The sequence below is a fragment of the Colletotrichum truncatum genome, assembly GCF_014235925.2.
Source record: "Colletotrichum truncatum strain CMES1059 chromosome Unknown Contig_0002, whole genome shotgun sequence".
Taxonomy (NCBI): domain Eukaryota; kingdom Fungi; phylum Ascomycota; class Sordariomycetes; order Glomerellales; family Glomerellaceae; genus Colletotrichum; species Colletotrichum truncatum.
Window position 1 is genome coordinate 2,066,720 of NW_027222399.1, and position 20,220 is coordinate 2,086,939.

At 53.2% G+C, this 20,220-nt stretch overlaps 4 protein-coding genes across 4 annotated transcripts; 2 read left to right on the plus strand and 2 right to left on the minus strand.

Moving 5' to 3' along the window:
• Positions 1–1,318: 1,318 nt before the first annotated feature.
• CTRU02_203521 (uncharacterized protein) lies at positions 1,319–3,389 on the minus strand (the record flags this gene model as incomplete). Its single annotated transcript, XM_036724147.1, has 2 exons — positions 1,319–1,562; positions 1,618–3,389. 2 exons carry the CDS (start codon positions 3,387–3,389, stop codon positions 1,319–1,321), a joined length of 2,016 nt encoding a protein of 671 aa, XP_036584261.1.
• A 4,724-nt stretch (positions 3,390–8,113) lies between these two features.
• CTRU02_203522 (ATP-dependent RNA helicase DHX35) lies at positions 8,114–10,183 on the minus strand (the record flags this gene model as incomplete). Its single annotated transcript, XM_036724148.1, has 1 exon — positions 8,114–10,183. One exon carries the CDS (start codon positions 10,181–10,183, stop codon positions 8,114–8,116), a length of 2,070 nt encoding a protein of 689 aa, XP_036584262.1.
• A 684-nt stretch (positions 10,184–10,867) lies between these two features.
• On the plus strand, positions 10,868–12,364 carry CTRU02_203523 (CUE domain-containing protein; the record flags this gene model as incomplete). The annotated part of the gene is made up of 4 exons (XM_036724149.1): positions 10,868–10,888; positions 10,969–11,290; positions 11,343–11,879; positions 11,946–12,364. The coding sequence occupies 4 exons, from the start codon at positions 10,868–10,870 to the stop codon at positions 12,362–12,364; spliced, it is 1,299 nt and encodes a 432-aa protein (XP_036584263.1).
• Positions 12,365–16,662: 4,298 nt separating this feature from the next.
• On the plus strand, positions 16,663–20,188 carry CTRU02_203524 (Ankyrin repeat protein nuc-2; the record flags this gene model as incomplete). The annotated part of the gene is made up of 6 exons (XM_036724150.2): positions 16,663–16,746; positions 16,986–17,108; positions 17,172–17,222; positions 17,288–18,092; positions 18,149–19,947; positions 20,006–20,188. Coding segments are annotated over 6 exons (3,045 nt in total), but the record flags the coding sequence as incomplete, so codon positions are not given.
• Positions 20,189–20,220: the final 32 nt, after the last annotated feature.

The window sequence follows — 20,220 nt, forward strand, 5'->3', positions numbered from 1 at the left end:
GAGGGTATCTATAAAATTACACTGATGGGGAACGATGGGTGACACAGGGTGTTAGGCTGAGGCCATGCCAAGATGTGCCGGCCAAGCAGACGATGGAAGAACGACGGCATGATCCGGATCGTCTACAGTCGAAGGAAGGCCGATGTGAATTTATGGGGCTGGGGCAGAAGAACAACGTATGGAGCACAACAGCTCCTAGGATGACATGCGAGAGCGTAGTCCAAATAACATCCACCGACTGTCTCAACCGTGTGGCAGCAGCGTAACTTGCATGTTAAACTACCGTCTGACGTAAGTATGCGTTCTCGAGGCAAGATATACATGAACGTCTCTCTCCATACGTAAGGATTTGTTTTGAGCTCAGAAGTTTCGTCGCGGACAGGAGGGGGTTAAGTGATGGGGCCAAAGATGGAAGGGAAGATAAAGAAGGAGAGAGAGAGAGAGGGTATGCGAAATGACAAGCGGCAAACGTCCTTCTTTACACGCTTGGGAGGCCACGAGAATAACCCGGCGTTGGGGGGGGGGGGGGGGGGTTTACTAGCACTGAGCATTTCCCCGAAAATGGAAGCACTCCACTTGACTTGGCCTCTTCATTTTCGAACGAGGTACAGATGATCATCTCTCGATGAAAGTCTGTCTACCCATGGCTTGCTCTCGCCTTGATAGTTTGCAGACCTTTGCCTCTGGCCTTGGGCGTACAAGGAGGGAAGAGCAGGTTGCTTTTGCCACTGTCGAGGTTGACGATGTCTTCTCTGAGACTGGGTTGAGTTTGTTGGCGGATTATCTGGGTAGGTTGATGGGAAACTGTTCCTTAGTTTGAACATCTACAGAGGTAGCATCACCTGGCACGTCGGACCTAGACTCATTTCACTTATTGCAGTTCACGGACACTATGCTCTGTATACTTTCTGTAGTATTCATCATCTAACTGATGTTCGGATAGAATTTTTCCAATCCGTTTTCTATATGCAAGCCCTCCGGAGACGGAACGGGGGAGAATATAAATATTTGTCGTGACCCTAGTACTCCACGCAGCGAAACAGAAATAAGGTGTGGTTTTTTTTCAAACACAAAAGACATTAGCAGTACGTCGCTACTAAATGCGAGAAGAATAACACCCTGATGCTACACCCCAATGAGAAGCTGGGAAGGGCTCCTCTTGGTTGTCGGAATTCATGTACATGGATGATAGTATATGAACTCTATGTGCGAATATGCATACGGAAAGTCGTGACCGTGATTCGGCGCTGCCGTATCAAAACGCGGCAAACAATGTAATGATATCAACAACAAAACGCCATTTGCTTTTTTTCTTCATTTACTGGCGCATGCCCCATTGCGGCTTCAGCTGGTCCTGAAGGGCGGCCGTCTGGAAGACCGTGTCGCCGGGCAGTCGGCTGACTCTGCCGGCACCGCTTCGGATAGCGGCTTGGTTGACCGCCGAGATGCCACTGCGGTTGCTGCGGATGCTGCCGGCATCGCTCATGTTGTCCGCGTCCTTGAACTTGCGAGGAGGAGCGAAGTCAAGAGCCGTAAAGGTTCCTGATTTGCGCAACATGTGCCTGGTTGTTGTTAATGGGTGATCGTACGCTGGGGTTTCTGGGGGGGTTAACTTACGGGCTAGGCATAGCAGCCATCTCCTCGAAGCTGCTGACCAACGGCGTGTGAGCAACCTTCGGTTGCACGTAAGGTCGCCGCTCTCCTGCAGGACTCTGAGAGCGACCACGAGCACGGCTGGCAAAGCTCTCGGGAGGAGCAAAGTCGAGGGGGTTCATAATGGCAAAAGCGTCATCCTTGAGCTTCGACGGGTTAGGCAAGGTGGTAAGATCTGCAGGTGGAGGTCCCTTGGGCTTCTGTCTCGGAGGTCCCATTCGGTTCGACACCGACGAGCCGGGTCTAGTGGTGTATTGGCTGGACATATCGGAGCCTCGTCGAGAAGGCCCAAGACGGCTAGACATGGCCGATCCCGCGCGTGGCGGGGGTGGTCCTCTTCCTCTGGGACCGGGGCTGGCCATACGACCACCCATTGAGCCGTACATGACTCTTGGAGGGGGAGGGCCGCGGAAACGGGCGCCGCTAGGCGGCGGTGTCATCGCACGACGAGTAACAGGCTGAGCGTATGGCATAACGAACGAGTTCGTCTCGGGGTCAAAGTAGGGATCGCCTCCCGGACCACCCATAAAGCTCGGATCGACGTCCTCATAGTACTGAGGTTGACCCGGAGGAGGGCCTCGGCCTCGGGGAGGACCCATGGGAGGCATCGGAGGTGGGGGTTGATGACCACCTGCCCCTGGGTTGTCAGGATCGAAGTACTCCTTATAGAAGGATCTGATTCTGTTGGCGCGCTCTTCGGGGTCTTCAGACTCCATAACCTCGTCCGGTGGAAGCGGGCGGAAGCCGACTGAAAGTCTCTTGTTGTCTTGAGCCGGGATGCCGAGTTGGCGAGATTCGCGGTAGTCGTTCACTTCCACAGAACGACGTTGAGACCGACCTCGTTCCTCATCCTCATAGTCGTTTTGGTCGTAAGGGTCATTATAAGCATACGTCTCCTCGGGTACGATGGCTGGAAGAGTCGATGGAGCTCCCTCCTTTTGGGGCCGGGGGCTTGAGGGAAGGGTACCACCAGCAGGGGGTGACAAGCGGTGAGAGTGAGTGGGGAAGCTCATATCGTCAAGACCAAGGCCAATAGCCGGAGGGGCCGGGGCCTGGGCCTGCTCCGCCTTTTCGGTGGCAGGGAGTTCAGCCACAGAAGGAGCGGTGTCCGCCGCCCGGGCTTCGGGGACAGGAGGGTTGGCTGCAGGAGGCCGCGGGTTGGCGGGAAGGCCTTTAAAGGCAACAGGAGCGGGTTCCGGCAGATCGGGAATCTGAGGAAGAGCCCCTCTGTTCCTGTCGTCGGGGTAAGGCACGGTCTCGATTTGAGGGATGATAGGCTCGGCGATAAGAGGGCTTCTAATGGCGGGTGAGGTGGGCGACGCGACAGCTGGCGAGAGGATCTCCGGGGCCGGAGATCCAGACCTGGACTTAGGCGTAGCGAAAGGGTCGACGGGAGTACCAGGCGGCTTAGGCAAAGAATTTTGTCTGGGGGGAAGAGTGATGTTCGTCATGGCAGTACGACTTGTCATGTTGGAACCGCGTTTCTGGCTCGCCGAGCGGCTATAGACTGACGCGCCATCGGGCTTGAAGGATCGGATCGAGCCAACGTCGCTGTTGGCATACTGAGCGACAGGGCGGTAGGGATCCTCGTTGTTGTGGAGAGTTTTCGCGAGAGAGTTCAGGGACTCGCGTGAGTTCTGAAGACCTGGGGGAAGGAGGTAAGGGCTGGAAAGGTTCATGTCCATGGACAGTTGACGCTTCTTTGTGTCGAGACCCATCCCCTTCTCACGGAACATCAAACTCTTCCGCTTGCTCTTGCCATTTCCACCCTTGTCAGAGCTGGTCTCACCCAGTCCGAAATCCAAGCCTCGGTTTGGGTCGTTGGCTTCCTCCAGTCGCTGCTTCTTTATGTTCCTTCGGTGGAAGTAAAAGAGGAGGCAGAGTGCACCAACGATTGGGATTCTAGAAGCCGTCAGCCTATATTCGCAATGTGAACCAATACAAAACCTACGAAACACCCAAAGCGATGGGCAAGGTCATGGAGCTTGGATCGACTGGCTTCTCGCACTGATTGGCAGGGCCGGTACACTCTGAAGCTCTCGCTCCGATGATACGAGAGGCAACTCGCAGAGGCTGGGCTGGACTAGGCACCGGCACAATAGGATTAACGTCCCGGATGGGAATCCGGGAGCCCATTACGTAGCCATTGGCGTTAAAGGAAGTTGATGCCATTGGGAAATATTATGCGCTCGACAACTTAAAGAATGATTTCGTCACACAGCTCTCTGCTAGCAGCTGGTCGTCTCGAGAGGGGCTTTTCTCCTTCCTTCGCTGAAACGCTATCGCGTTTATAGCACCATAGCCTAACGAGAGGTCGCGTTGTTGAATCGGGGCGGGGATCGGGGCGGGACAGGACGGTAGAGTGAGCGGCACCAGAACAAATGATCGATGTTTGCGGATCCAAAATCGTATATGCCTCCTAGAAGCGAACACAGGTGTATACGAGAGAGTGATATCGGTAGAATGAGCGACGATAGTATGTTTGTTGGTAAAGAACGACTTGCGAGTTGGACAGTTGACTAACTCCAACAATGCATTCACACGATCCAAACAATGATAAATGAGTGACTCGCCCGCTGGCAGGCAGTTGTTTGGATGTGGAAAGCCGGTGAATGTCACTGGCCAACTTGAAGCAGAGTAACGACCGACGATGTGGAAAGGACGTGAGGGAAAGGGAAAGTGAGAGTCAGTCCCTTTTGGGGGTGACAAAGGCAAAAGAGCGTGAGGATGGGACCGAGAGGGTCAAGAGGAGCTTCCGCGCAGAAAGCGAAAACGGTCAAGCCTGCGGGCCTCGTCAAGCGAAGTGAAGCGAAACGAACCAGCGAGCGTTTTGGGAGGAGATTGAGCCGGTTGAACAGCAGCAACAGTCGCTCGTCCCGTTTGTTGGCCTGACTTTGACCCTGGACCCCCTACCTAACGAGACCTAGCCACAGGGGGCCTTGACATTGACATTGACCCTGGACCTGGACCTTGACTTGGGCCTGGGAGCCTGGGCCTTACCAGGGCTGGGGGTGACAATGGGTCGAGTGGTCCTAACGGGCCAGCGAACTGCCACCATCGAATGGAGTTCAATAGCAAAGATTGGGGGGGAACCACTAGGAGGGGGGTAAAGGGGGGTGGTGCCTGTCAACTTTGGGATGGCGGGCCGGGGGCATGGAGCCGCCCAGTGGAAACAGGCGAATGAAAAGCAATTTCAGCAAATGAGCCGGGGCTGGCGCGACTTTTCCCCCTGGTTGCCCTCAGCAGGACTGGAGTAGAAGGACTCATGCTACTAGAGATAGAATCTTTCTGGCTGGACTTCTACTCGGCTCGACTCACCTCGCTCTTCCCTCATTCTCACCTCATCGTGACCATGCTGTTTGTGAGTGCACCCATCACACCCCATATCGTCGGCACCTCGCTCTAGGCATCAACTGCACCCCTTGATGAATCGATTCGCACAGAAACTGCGCCGGTGGGCTTTACACAGGCAAAGAGTCCCAAATCCCAATACACATGCTTCTCTTCCAACCCATCCGATCATCTATGTATCATCCCCTTCCTTGCATCAGCCAGGAACAGATAGCTGCTTACTGGCTAATGCTGCCCGAGCCTCCCTACCAACGTTGCACTAAAACCGATTCATATACATAGTGCTACAGGGGCTCTCCTCGCTTAGCGCAGGGATTTACTTCAGGAACGCGCCCCTCCTTTACCATCCAATGTCCAACCAAATGGAGACGGTTGATAAGATTGGACCAGATAATGTTGACCAGCAGGTTGTAAAAAGAACAGTGGCAGCAGCAGTACCACGACCACTACCACGACGCACCACGATAAGAGCGCCGGACACCGTGCAGCAGGTAAGCATCCCATGGCCGGTTTGCCCCCCAGCACTCCAAATTTCGCGCGCCGCACAAGCCATCCACCGTTGCTTCAATTACTATCACACTGTGATCATCTCAATTTAATGACGCAAAAAGAACAATGAGAACGCCTACGGAAAAGAAACTTAGAACGAATAAAGATCCTAACCGCTTTACAACAATAGCTCTCGTCCGCCACTTGTTTTACACCCGCCTCCCACATCCCTGACCGTGCAAGCAACGTGCCAGCAACGCTGCGCCGCACCGCACCGCACTTGTGTCTTGTCTTGTACAGCGCTAATCTGCCCGTTGAACTAGTGGCTTCACTGGCTTCTAGATCCTCGGCCGCTGTTTCTGGATTGAGGCTGGTCTCGCCTTACCCCAGCAATGAATGCATAGGCGCAATGAGCGTATCGGGGCACCAAAAATGACAATCGGGTGTCTTGTAGCGAGATGCTGGCTACAATTCCCGTTGCGAAACGACCAGACATACATAGTATGCAGTTTTCTACCGAAATTGAAGCCGTCATTGGGAGCTGGGGGGTCTGCTCTTCCCTTGGAACTACCTGGGCCTGTTGGGGCCTGGCGGCGATGGCGGTTGTGATGACGACGACGACACCGATATCAACAAGCAATACGGAGGATACACAGAGGCATCATTGTGAATCTCTCCTGATAACTTCGTCCGTGGCCCATCGTCTCGGAGGCTGAGCCTCCTCTTCCGCTCTCCACTGCGCTCCCCGCAACTGTATTTACGATCCACGGCCAGATAATGTCGCTTTTTATCCTTAATGTGCTTGCCACAGCACGGCACAACTTGTCTATTTTGGGAGAACAAGAATACACAAGCCACACACGCGCCTATTGAACGACGATTCCACGAAAGGAATGTATAGGGCTCTTAGGTCTCAGAGCCGGCCGGCGGCGTTGGACGGCGCGAGGCGCCCCCCAATTTGCGCATGATCCATCAGGAATCGTCTCTAGCCTCTCACTTGCTCGCGGCCAGTTTCTCCTTCTTATGCATAGGTCCCTCTGTGTGTGATGGCCGCTTGCGAAATGCACAGCATAATATATGCCATTCGGTATACTACTTATTCCCTGGCAATGAAACCACGGCAAGGAGGAATAACAATAACATGAACGTGGAACCTCGATCCGTCATTTCGGCCTTCAGTGGGGGGGTGACGATCGTTCATTGCATCCTGGATGAAGAGGTCCGTTCAAATCAGAAAGAAACAAGGAAACAAACCCCCTTTCTGACCAAGGTTTTCCCAGCTTCTGACACTCCCTTTTTACGGGGGATCCATGATAGCGACAGCGGAGGACCGGGTTAAGGGGCCGGTGAAAAGAGATAGCGGCAGTTGTCCGGATCAGCACCTGACCTTGCATGCACACAAATTTGCCATTTCTGAAGGGAATCGCTGAGTCGCATATCATTGCAATTCATTGTGATGGTCCACTGCACAACGATGCAATCACGGTTGGCCAGGTTGCTGCCATGGTCTGTCGGCGGTAGAGTTTTGCTAGTTTTTATGTTCGCCCGAACAAATGGACGCTTGAATGACTCCATCCGGGATTCTCGCCGCTGACGCCAAGCGACAGGGAAGAAATTGCGTTAGACGAAGGAGTCTAGTGTGTGTGAAATCCTTCTCACTCTTCCGCTAGGCTCCTCTATCTGAAGAGAGACATAGGCATTACCTCCTACATCTTGGATCTGTAGGCTTCGTGCAGTAAAAAGAGCAAAAAAGAAATGAAAAATGAAGGTATCGTGGATATTTCTCACGTGCCATGGAGAAAGTTAAGACATAACCACCTCACCCGAGAACAATGAAGCCACTCTTTACGATTCTCTCCCTTGTGTCATTTTAGACGGTGGGCCAGGCCTGAGACTTGCGCAAGGACGAAAAAGTCAATCGCGATGCCGTGCTAACCAGTGAAAAGCCTACTCGCACTGTCCCCCAGTCATCTAATTAAGCTAATGTCGACGGACCCTACAAAGCTTGTCATTGGCCGAGATCCTCTGATTGGTCCCCATTTCAGGCGGCTGGCATTTTCGCCAATCACATCTCGCATCACACATGCAAGGCTCGTATTATGCTCACCTATGTACTTTCATAAAGGTTATGTATATTATTCCAGAACATAACTTAGCTATCCTCTCAGACTCCTCTCTCCTCATGAGTATCTCCACTGGGGGCTTTGGCCAGGAGAGAGCCATTCAGAACCCTGCCCAAAAGACCATTAGTGACCAGTCAGGCTGACCATTTCACTCGGCCCGCCTCCTCAATGCAGACAGCTGCGATTCGGCCCTGTCTTGATACAACTATATCTGCCGCAAGATGTAGCTGCGCATTGAGTCGTGTGAGCTGATGTCTCTGCTCCAACAAACAAGGAACCTCGCGCACAGTGGTCCGGGGCTCGTGACAGCCTCCTTCTGGTCCCTCCCTATCCCTTTCTGTTGCCTCCATTGCCTCATGCTCTTTCTGGAGATCGATCACTGCTTTGGTATCTTAGGCCTCGGCGTACAAGCCCGGTACAGCGTGATCCTGTCTCCTCTCGTCCTGGGCCCCCTTTCCCTTTCCCCTTCCTTTCCTGACAGGGTTTCAGCTTCAGCCTCACATCGTCGTCGTCGACGCCGACTTGTCCACAACTTGATAGAACTCCGGAGCATACTCCACAAGCCAGTCTTTCTCGATCTTGGTGATGTCTTTTATGAATATTTTTGCGCCCGTCTCCATGACTTCGTGGAAAATGACCCAGTCAGCCTTGCGGTTGAACATGAGCGAGCTTGGGTGCGCGTGGAGCATCGTCTGGCCCGACACGTTGCGGAACGTGCCGTCTGGCTGCATCCTCGCTGCGTGCGCAAAGTAGCCCGCTGTGAGGCACCGCCGGATCTGCTCCGCCTTTTTGACGTTATCCTGCTGCTGCCCTTTTTTGTTGCCCAGTGAGTCGTCCATGACGACGCCAGATTTCTCAAGATACCGCTTGAGCTGTGCTCGTATGCTCACGGCTCGCGTCAAGGTTTTAAAGTTTAGGTTGTGCTCGCGACAGAACTTCGATTCCTTCTTGCCCGTTGTGACGAAGGCCTGGTAAACGTTGAGAAGTGTCAGATGGTCGCCCTCCTCGGCGGCGAACGAGCGCCGGGAGGTTTCCATCTGCTTCCGCTCGCCGTCATGGTAAAACCAGACATTGTTGCCGCCTGCACTGGTCATGGCTGCGATGGTAAGCATCTCACTGAGGCACCCGAACGACTCGGCACTCAGCAATGTTTTGCCCATCATCGGCTCTACTGCGATTTCCGCCATTCTGTAGCCCAGAGGTTTAGTAAGCTTGGCGTACTCGTCGAGGGCTCCCAGGGCGTAGAGCAATTCCAGAGCCTTGGCCATCAGTTCCGAGGGCGGCGGGCTGAGGAAGTTAAATCGAAGGACGTTGTCGATGCCCAAGGCTTTCAGTTGCAGAATGAAGGGTGCCAGGTTAGAACGCTGAATCTCAGGAACTGCGACTTGGGGGAGACCTAGGAATGATTCTTCCGTATAGAGCCGGAAGCACTTGCCCGGCCTTGTCCTTCCCGCTCTACCGGCGCGCTGGTTTGCAGAGGCTTTGGAGATGGCGGTAGTCGTCAGGGCCTCGATGCCTGTTCGGGGGTTGTACGCTCTGAGCTTCGCGAAGCCGCAGTCGACGACGTAGACGATTCCGTCGATAGTGATAGACGCCTCGGCGATGTTGGTCGCAAAGACGACTTTTCTCGTGCCTTCAGGAGGCTTATCAAAGACATACATCTGCTGCTCAGTAGTGAGACCGGCGTAAAGAGGGAGTGCTTGCAACTTCTTGTAGTCTTGGTCTCTCTTGTCGAGGAGGCGGTCGGCGATGGCCTGAACAGCAGTGTCAATTTCCTCGCGGCCTGTGAGGAATACCAGAATGTCTCCGTCGTTCTCATTTTCGTGAATATCAAAAACAGTTGAGATAGCTTTCTCGACGTAGTCCTCTGCCGGAGATTCCAGGTAAAGAATGTCAACGGGGGACGCTCTCCCTTCCAAGGGTATGATTGCAGCCTTCTTGTTGTCGCCCTTTGCTGCATCGTCAACTGGCTGCTTTGCTTCTTTCACCTCATCGCCCGGGTTCGTGGTGAAAAAATTGAAGAACTCCTCGGCCTGCAACGTAGCACTGCTGATAATGACACGCAGCTCCGGCCGCTTCTTCATAATCTTCTTCAGCAGGCCCAGAAGAATGTCGGTACTAATAGATCGCTCATGAGCCTCGTCCACCATGATGACAGAATACCGTGTAAGTAGAGGGTCGACGAGAGCCTCTCTGATAAGGAGTCCATCTGTCATGTACTTGATGCGCGTTTGGGCGGAGGTGGCATCTTCGAACCGAATCGCGAAGCCCACCTCCTTGCCTATCTCACAGCCAAACTCTTCGGCAACTCGCATAGCAACTGTCGTTGAAGCGACTCGGCGGGGTTGGGTGATACCGATAACCTTGCCATCTGTGCACCATCCTGCGGCTTCGAGGAATTGGGGGATTTGAGTAGTCTTGCCGGAACCAGTCTGGCCAACAACGATAGTGACCTGCTTCGTCTCGATGAGATAGAGCAAGGCATCGCGGTGCTTTGCTACGGGCAGGAGTGCGGCTGGCTTATGTAGTGCGGGAATGAATGCTGAATTGAGATCAAAGTCGGCCATGGTTGCTGTTGAGAATTGGGAACAAGTAATGTTCGTTTAATTGTGCAGATTTAGATACAAACAAAAAGTTTAGTGTTGTGGCCTGGTCTACAAATACAAAATTACCCAGTTTACCAGCAAAACTCATCTGCACTTATATATATATTGTCAATTTTATTCTGGCCTCACTGAGTCTGCTTGGCCTCACTGTCTGCCTGGCCTCACTGCACCTGTTTGGCCTCAGAATAGCATCGTATCACATGACATGTAGCTGCGTCTCGTTGTTGTTAGTCTATGTGCCCCTTCGGATCAGAGGTACTGTCTCCAAAGCCGGCATAATTACGGGTCGAAGATGCCAGCTGGCACCAGACGAACGTGGCCTGATGCAGCTGCCATTCCAGGGACCTGCGTTCCTTTGGTAAACTGACGACACCTGTGGCGACGAGGATTGTGGCTGAGCTTAAGCTCGACTGGCGCCTGGAGGCGCGGCGTCATCAGCTTGCAGCCCACTTTAATGTCATCTCGCCAGCTCTGCCACCCCTCGCTCGGCGCGCAATAACAGCAATCTTGCACAACCAACCTTGGGAGACACCCCTTTTAAGCCTCTTGAGACATCCAAGCTTGAGGCTTTTATACTGCGATTCATCTCGATCAAGCATATTCCGCAATTTCCACGACCCAGCAAGGACAGTAGGCAACGTAGTCATGTCCGCCCCCAACGAAACAGTGCGCCATCCTGCCTCGAAACACTTTACTTTATGCGATGTTCCCTGCGACTGACACCTCATCCTTTTCGTGATTTATAGAACAAGCTTACGTCCACAAGCGGACCCGAATCTCCCACCACAGTCAAGCCCTTGGACTTGAGCGACGACGAAGATATTCAGGAGACAGGAATACTCGGCGGTGAAAGCTCCAACCAGAACACGAATACCTCGGCCAACATGGCATCCTCGACAGCGGCCGCCGAACCTGCCCCCCCGGCGAAGCCCCCTAGACCCTCTACCGAGACACAGAAGAATGAGGACATCTTGAAAGAAGCCTTCCCCAGCATCGACATCTCTGTCATCAAGGCTGTTTTGAGAGCCAGCGGCGGGCGCATTGACCCTGCCTTCAATGCTCTGCTTGGTATGTCGCGTGCCCAACCAGATCCCGGCCTATTGCTAACATATCATCTCAGAAATGACGGATCCCGATGCCGCACGTAACGAGCCCGAAGCAGAGAACCCTCCTCCCCAGCCTCCCCGCCCTGCCGCCTCTGTGCAACTGTCTCAGCTCGAGGCGGACGAACTATACGCGCGCCAGCTAGCGGAACACTTCGATAACGTCGGCAACTACGAGGCCAGAACCGCGAACCGAAGTCCCGGTGGTCGCGTCAGACGCCAGCAGACCGGTCTCGAACCCAGAGTGAACGCCGAGGACCGCGAGCACAACTTCTTCGACGATGAGCTGCCGGTTATCCAGGAGAGGCTGCGGCAAGGCTTCATCGAGACCCAGGGCAAAGTCAACAGCTGGATTACGACTATGAAGAAGAGGTTCGACGAGGAATTCGCCGACGAGGATGACCACAACCAGCGACCCGGTCAAGGCCAAGGACAGTACGGCGGTAGACGTCCTGGGGAGTCGAGCCGCAGGAGTGGTGACTACGAGAGATATGATGCGGACCCTCAGGTCCTCAGCGACGATTTCGCAGGCATGAAGTTCACGGCTGATGGAAGTAAGTGCACGCCCGCTCCGGGCCCCTTTTTGGATGACCGCTAGTCCGGCGCTAACAACCGATCAGCTCCGGTTCGTGACGGCAACAGGCCGTTGTCACACCCCGACCTCTTTAAGCCCCCTCCACCCTCAAAGTCGCCCAAGCCAAGCGATGGGCGAAAGGTTGCGTTCCGAGAGGGAGCTGAGGAGATTGACGTGTATGGCTCGTCACCTAGGGTTTCAGCTGAAGATGCTACGGGGTCCAAGGCCAAGTCCAGCAAGTGGCAGCCTCTGTCAACGGTCGAGCCTAGTCCCATCAACGACAATGACCCTTTCAGCTTGGGAGATAGCGAGGACGAAAGAGAGGCCAAGGAGAAGGCTGCGTCTAAGGATGTCAAATCGGAGGACAGCGAGAGACTGAAGAAGGCCGCAGCTGAGGCGATGGCGGACAGTCTCGTCGAGTCCAAGGGAGGAGAGTCGGCAGATGCGGCGGTCAAGAAGAACTAATCGGCGTATCAATTGGTGGAGGCATCGTGAGTTGGGGGGACTGGTGGTTTTCGCTCTGTTCCTACGTCACTTTCATTTCCAGATATCCACCCCGCTGGCTTCAGCAATAATACAAGAGCCTGGCAAAAGGGGCCTCGGGAGGCATGGGGATTTGGGGTACCCCAATTCATTTCATAGGTAGCGCAGTCAGGAGAAAACCAAATTGAGTGCTATCGCAACAGTTGGTGTTGTTTAGTCAGTAAGACATTTACGCTGTGTAGTTCAAGAGGGCTTAATATGACGACGCCTATCACGTCTACATCGTGGCAGTAGATCTGCGCCTGACGTAGGAAAGCGTCTCGGCAACGGCAGACGCGACTCATCAGAAGTGGACTTGGTTCTGTGGATTGAAACGGCAATACGCGGATGCAGGAGGGGCGAGGGCGTCGGCGTGGCCAGACCCGGAGAATTAGACTGCTGGGAGATGCTATGTTGAGCCGAACTGGATAGAAGCTGAGTAACGTCGCAGTTGGAAGACAAGAGCCCCGCTACGCAGTTCAGGTAGGCAGTCGGGTTTTATTCCCGGCCCGACTGCATGACACTCGATACGACCCAGCAACATTGCTACTGAGGGGTTCTTCATCAAACTTCGCACAAAGGTTTCTGTAGCGAAGGAGCGAGCGAGGGGGGAGAATTAGAGCAGGGGCAAGTAGATCCAGACGTGGCTAGCCCCAAGTTGAGGTGATGTGTGTTGTGTGGTGCCCCTCACACTTTTTTGGAGGAATGTGCCCCGCATCATATTAGTATTATCTTTTTTCTGCCCATCTTCCCGGCTACTTCCGGTGTTACGATGCAGCGTCTCGACGCGAGGTACGAGATGCTTGTTGCCATTTCCTGCAGGTCTAGTCGTTGACTATCGCAAGAGGGCCAGGTTGTTTGAGAACTACGAGATCGGTTGTTTTCAGGTGGATGGGGTGATTTGAGGCGGCTTAGGTAGGCTGTTCATGTAAATGGTCTCCAGTATTATGGGCTTCCCGCCGGAGTAAGGTGGCTTCCATCGGAAATGCTGAGTGAAGGCTCAAATGCGGTGGAAGCTGAGGGTCTATTCAGGCTTCTTGCGGTGGACTTTGAAGCATCATACTCCGTCGGCCGTGCTTCTGCTGGTCCCTCTGTAGTGACTACGGACCTTTACCGAAAGGCATTATACCACCCAAAAAAAAAAAAAAAAAAAAAAAAAAAAGCGGACGCAAGATCTTCCTTTTCCATTTTTTGGACCCGAGAGTACTAGCGACATACACAGAGGTAGTTGAATGCTGGGGTTGAGGATGATGCTGAAGGAAGAGGGGAAGCAAAGACAAACCAAATAAACCAAGGTTTGAATGGCGCATGTCACGTTTTTTCTTCTTTTTTTTGTGGTTCCTATGCTCCCGTTTTCTGTTGGTCACTCTTCAGCCTCGCACTTGGCATGTCGAGCAAAAAACGTGGTTGAATTGTGAGCCGTCATTGGCCGGCAATCTGAAGACTTGGCTTTGAGGGGTGGCCGAGCGGCGAGCGGAGGGGAAGGGGTCCACGGTTCTTCCTTGAGCCAACGTTGCCTGTCTGTAGGTACCATGCCTCAAATTGCCTGGCTAACCCACTCAAGAAGGCAAGTACACGCTGGCAGCTGTCGGTCGTACGGTTCCAGTGCAGAGGTGCGTTAGATACCTCGGGTGCACCCTGCGGCTGGAGACGTACTACGTACGTAAGTAGTGACCTGATTGCAAGATCAACTTTATTGATACTGTCGCTTTTTCCCACGAGAGAAAACTAGCGAACCCACGTGTCTCATCTATTGACGTGAGGTAGAAGCGCACGAGCATCGTTGGTTGTGCTATTCGTGGAGTTTCCTGCGCGGCAGGCAGTGTCATGGAACTGTAGCCGGATGGGCGAATGGACAGTTGCAGGCGGAGACAGCCTCGGGGTCTAGTCCCCCGACTGCTTCAGCTTTTCTTTTTTTTCTCTTTGTTTCCCCCTTATATTTGGCGATTATCGTACGAAATTTCCCGGGAAGGCAGGTAGACATAGGCTTGCGATGAAGTTTACGAAAGACGTTGGTGATGCAAGCCTCGGTAAGAGCATTGGCCGCAGTTACCGTGTTGGAATGCTTGCCCAATCCAGCACCAAACGCAACGATGAGCGACTTTGTGCATTAGAATAGAAAGAGCCACTACTACCCAGTAGATACATGTTTTAGCGTCTCTCAATTTGTCAGGTCTTATTGGTAACTGGTGAGCTGCTGCTCTTCTCTTTCTTCATTCTACTGTCGCTGCTGTTGCATTGTAACCTGCAAGGGTTACAGGTACCCCGCACCAGTCACTAGACAGGGGGGTTGATCGGGACGGGCAAGAACAGGTCAACAGTGTGGCCCATAATTGGCCCGTCTCTGGACGATTAGGCCCCTCTCATTGGATAGACCGACACAGTGGTTGGCCAAGCCCCGGCCGGCACCCATTGTATTTCACGGGCTCCAGCTCCAGGTTCGACTTTGAGCTAACTGCCCGTGGCCCGTGGAGGTTGTTGCCAGTCCCCGTCACAGTCCCCCGTCACTCTACTACCTTAGTCGCATCCCATCCCAACGCCAGATCTGGGCTTGTCGCTCTACCTTGCGCTATCTACCTTGCCTTACTTGCTCCTGCGCGAGCGGTAAAGTTGCAGAACAGACTTTGCTGTTCCTACCTTACCTTACCTCGACTCTGTTTTGTCGTTGTCTTGACTTACCTCACTTCATTCTCACACATTCATTACCTCACCACCCAACCTGCGTCGGAGCAACAGCATCTTATTGGCATCCGGAGCCGCCCACTGCCATCTAGCCGCAAGAGACTGAAGCCAAGCGCTTCGTTCGCCTGAACTTGCCTCTGCCCGGTAAGCCTGACCACTCCCCCAGCACCCCCCGTGATCTAGTTCCATTTGCTGCAAGTAGGTCTCCTTGTCGTTGGTTCGTTGCTCGCCTGGCTTCGGTCTGCCTTCTTATCCCTTCTCCGTCCAAACGTCATCTTTGATTTTCCATGTCTAGCTGCTATTCTTGTCAACGGCGTCTCCGTTCCTATGCTTGTTCTCTCAAACGAGGAGGAGACAGAAAAAAAACACACCCCGACCCGCTCCAATAGGCCCAGGTCGTCTTGACCCTGTGTACGTTACCTGAGCACCCCTGCCGCGATCAACATATCACGGGTTCCGGGCCAGATCGTGCCCTGCTAGTTGGGGGCAAAACCTGTATGCGCCAAACCAGAGCCGACAGTGTCGCCCGGAAAAACCCCAACTGGCGCTGACATGGTATCTTGTCATCCACCGCCAGCGAGTATGCGCGTCCATTCACCTGTCGATATCCCCCCACGCAGCCTCCTATTTTGGTTACTGCCACTTACTTGTTGTACTGCCCTCAAGCATTGCGTCTGGCCATGCCCATGCCATGTTGCAAGTGTCATATGCGCCGGGCAAGCAACCCCCCTCTTCCACCACCAAATGGTTGTCACCGAGGCATGTTCGGGATAGCTTCAGCCTGCCCCCACCCTACTCCCCGTTCTCGCTTCCTGGTAGTACCTTACGCAGCACTTCGTTGTTCTCTCTCTATGGGTACCGATCCAGGGGTGCTTTTCTTCCCGTGCCTGTTCCGAAGGCCCAGAGCCCCAACTACTTCATATCTGTGCCGACCAAGCAACTAACCCGTTGTGGGACTGTACACCCCCCCGAATGTTCATGTTCTGTTCTTCAATCGAAACAACTTTCCTTTCTGACTCAAATCAATAGTCTCAAGCTTTCCAGCCTGGGTTGAGCTTATACCTCTTCAATCCTTACTCGATTCTGCTGCTCCGTAGGTTTCACCCTCCGGGTCACCTTGGAACTGTCTGACTCCAGACTTGGGCGTCTTAATCCTACTTTTCTTTTCCTCAAAAGCAACTCACACCACCATTAGCCCCCACGTGCGACTCTCTTCACCATCTGACAGCCGTGTCCAAGACGCTTTTGCCGCTTGTCGACGTCACTCAAAACATCCTTGTGCTAGTCATCCACTTTGACTGCTGCCGACAGATACGCAAGCCGGCAGAGCTTCCTTCTGTCATACTGCGCTCATCCACCTGCAGACTCCCACCTCCAGCTTGCCAGACCTGGAGAGCTTGCATATTACTGCCGTTGAGACGTGTTCTGCCGCTCTTGGGCGCCGTGATTTCACGGGCGTCCACCCACCATGTGAGCTTCATTCTCAAACCTTACGGCCCCTCTCCCTCATGAGTGCCCACGGCACGGGGCGCGCAGGCTTGCGCTAACATCTCAATAGGAAGTTCGGCAAGCAGATCCAGAAGCGCCAGCTTGAGGTTCCCGAGTATGCCGCAAGTTTCGTCAATTACAAGGCTCTTAAAAAGGTATGTCTATGTGTTCAATAGCCCCAGACCCATCCTCGCCTCAGGCCCCCTCGCTTCTCGTCCGTTTTGGGTGGGCGTTCGGTGAAGTAAACCACAAAAAGAAAAAAAAAAACCACACTCCCTAGGCTTTAGTCACTCGGTACCCAATACGGCCCCTTCAGGGGCTAGGGGATGGAGCAGCCCCATGACAGTAACCAAACAATATGCGGCTTTACCACTGACACCGGGCCGTCTTCTAGCTGATCAAGAAACTGTCGGCTACTCCCACGCTGAGCGCACAAAATGATCCTCTCCGCTCCGCAATATCTATAGATTCCCAGGCTGCTCTCCAGGCCAACAAGGCCACCTTCTTCTTCCAATTAGTAAGTATCTAGCCATGGGTCGGTGCAATGAATATCCCACCGTACCTGCTAACTCTCGAACAGGAACGAGAGCTCGAGAAGGTTAATGCCTTCTATCTGCAGAAAGAAGCAGAGGTATGCATTTGTTTTTCTCCCTGTTCGTATGATGCTTGGTCTGACTTGACTTAACCCTTTCACAGCTCAAAGTCCGGTTGAAGACCCTCCTCGACAAGAAGAAAGTCTTGCAGTCACGGCATGGCGTTTCAAGACGATCCGCCAAATTTACAACCCTCGAAGAGGGATTCCAGCAGTTCGCCAGCGATCTGAACAAACTCCAACAGTTTGTCGAGATTAACGGAACTGCCTTCTCCAAAATCCTCAAAAAGTGGGACAAGACGTCAAAGTCGAAGACGAAAGAACTCTACCTCTCTAGAGCCGTAGAGGTTCAGCCCTTCTTTAACGCCACCGTCATCAGTGAGCTCTCCGACCAGGCAACCACTAGTCTACAGGAGCTCGGGGCATGGGCTGAAGGCGATCATGTCACCTTTGAGCCCCGTACCGATCACATCGTGAGCAGCCAACATTTGCTTGGAACCGATGAAGGCGACGCCGATACTCTCCTGCTTGACACTGTCATCTCCGGGAACCTTGAGGCGCTCAGGGATCTGCTCGTTCGCATGAGGACCGCCGCTGCCGGCTCGTCTATGGGCTCTGACCTCTCTTTGATGGAAAGGATCACCCGGACTTTCCTTGCAGCAATTCACGAGGCACCCAAAGAGACCCTTCAGGTCCTTCTCGACACGGGTTTGGTTGACATTCAGTCAGAAGATGACATCAACGAACGTAATTGCCTGCACCAAGCCGCCATCTACGGAAATAACTTTGTTCTCGAATATGGTCTCTCCAAAGGCGTTGCTGTTGACCGTACCGATGTGTACGGCAGAGTCCCTCTGCACTATGCCAGCATGCATGGACGCTTAGACATGCTTGACGCTCTTACAAGCGGTGAGATAAAAACTACCCTGGGCTTTTAGGGCGACGTTACTGACATACAACTACAGCAAATGCCCAAACGATAGACCTGATCGACCATGATAATTTCACTCCGCTGGTACACTCTATCATTCACGGCCATCTTAAATGTGTAGAGCAACTACTGGCGAAGTCCGCTCGTATTGACCCTGTATCCGAGGCTGATCATGTACCGCTGAATCTTGCATGCGAGCATGGTTCGCTGGCAATCGTGGAATTGTTGCTTAAACACGGCGCACAAATCCTTCCTGATGCCGAAGGCCTCTTTCCCCAACACCTTGTTGCTCGGTCCGGACAACGCCCGGAACTTTTGCTTCTGCTGAAGAATTACGGTGCCAACCTGGACCAAATCGATAAGTTGTACGGATGGACGCCCTTGGTTCATGCTGCAAGCGAAGGCAATGTACCCTGTTTGCAAGCCTTGTTAGAGGTTGGAGCCGACCCAAACATTGTCGACGAGAAAGACTTACCAGCAATGTATTACGCGGCATGGGAAGGTCACTTGGAGTGTATGAGGCTTCTGGCCCCTTACAACACGAGGACGAGAGCGAGCCCGATGATCATTCAATCTGGAGGCTCATTGGGCCCGATGTTGACCAGCAGCGGACCCGAACCGATGGCACTCGATCCAGATGCCATACCTGAACTAGAGCTTCCACCGCCCATTATTCCGCTGCGTCGCTACGGCCACAACTTTCTGGACACGAAGACTGTCATCCAAATTAGTTTTGAGGAGAATGGAGATCAACCCCTGGTGTTCTTCCACGATGGCAAATACCCGGCCGCCCGCCTCACAATCTCGTCCAAGGTCTCCGATCTCATTCCCAAGAACATTATGCTGCCTTTCCAAGAAGATACCCGACTTGTTTCCTTTCAAATTGATAATCTGGAGTCTTTTACTCTGGATTTCGACGTCTTTCCCACCTACGGCGCAAAGATTATTGCCAAGACGGTTGCCCTCCCCAACACATTCAAGGCGTTGCTCAGCAGCTCTGGCAAGTGCTGTTTGCCCCTCTTTGATCCCAGACTCCGTGCCATTGGCCAGATCAGCTTCCATACTCAAGTCATCAAGCCCTTCAACGGCAAGCCTCTGGAGATCACCGACTTTGAGACATACTGGAAGGCAACCAGTCAATTCGACCGCAGCCCTAGCACGTTCGTTACGGGTTCAAGCCTGTCTGGCGACTTTGTGCGGTTGTTTGTTCAACATACTAGCGATGGTGTGCCTGTGTTGTGGCCAAGATGGACGATACCATGCGGCGGCATTGATTTGCCAATCTCGAGGTTAACAATGGAGCAATTCAACACCATAACCTCCAAGAGCCCAAGTCGAGCCGAACTGTCGTCCCTGCCGTCGAAACCTTTGGATGCGATCGCAGACGTCCATCGCGTCTTGGCTACGGCCGGCATTCCTCTCAATGAGGCCTTGGCCCTCCTCCCTCATGGAATGCATGTCAATATTCAGATCCTCTACCCGACACCAGAAGAGGAAAGAGCACTGGGTCTTGGTCCATCGCTAGATCTTAATACCTTCGTCGACTCACTGCTTACCATCGTGTTCGATCACGCGCGCGCTCAGAGAGCACAATCTCTTGAGTCGGTTCGTTCCGTGGTGTTTAGCTCATACAACCCAAGCTTATGCACTGCACTCAACTGGAAACAACCCAACTTCCCCGTCTTTTTGTGCAATGATCTTGGCCGTGAGGATGTCATGGCGGCGCCGGACGTCATCCAGAGCCACGGAAGGAGGTCTGCGTCTATTAAAGAGGTTGTTAGGATTGCGCAGAGTAACAACTTCATGGGTTTGATTTGCTGCTCAAGATTATTGGTATGTTTTCCTTTTTGACTCATCATTTATTACTTAGAATATGCTGACCGTATCATAGGAAATGGTGCCTGCCCTAGTCGATGCAATCAAATCACACAGCTTAGCGCTTGTTACAGACAAGTCGCTAGAGCCCTCAACGAGTCACTCCCTGACGGATCCTTTCCCGAGGTTGCCCAAGGGTGTAGACGGCGTGCTCAAAAGTCATGGTGTTTTGCGTTTTAACGAATCCATAGACGTGTAGAAAGTTGTAATTACGTGCCGTTTTAGTGAATA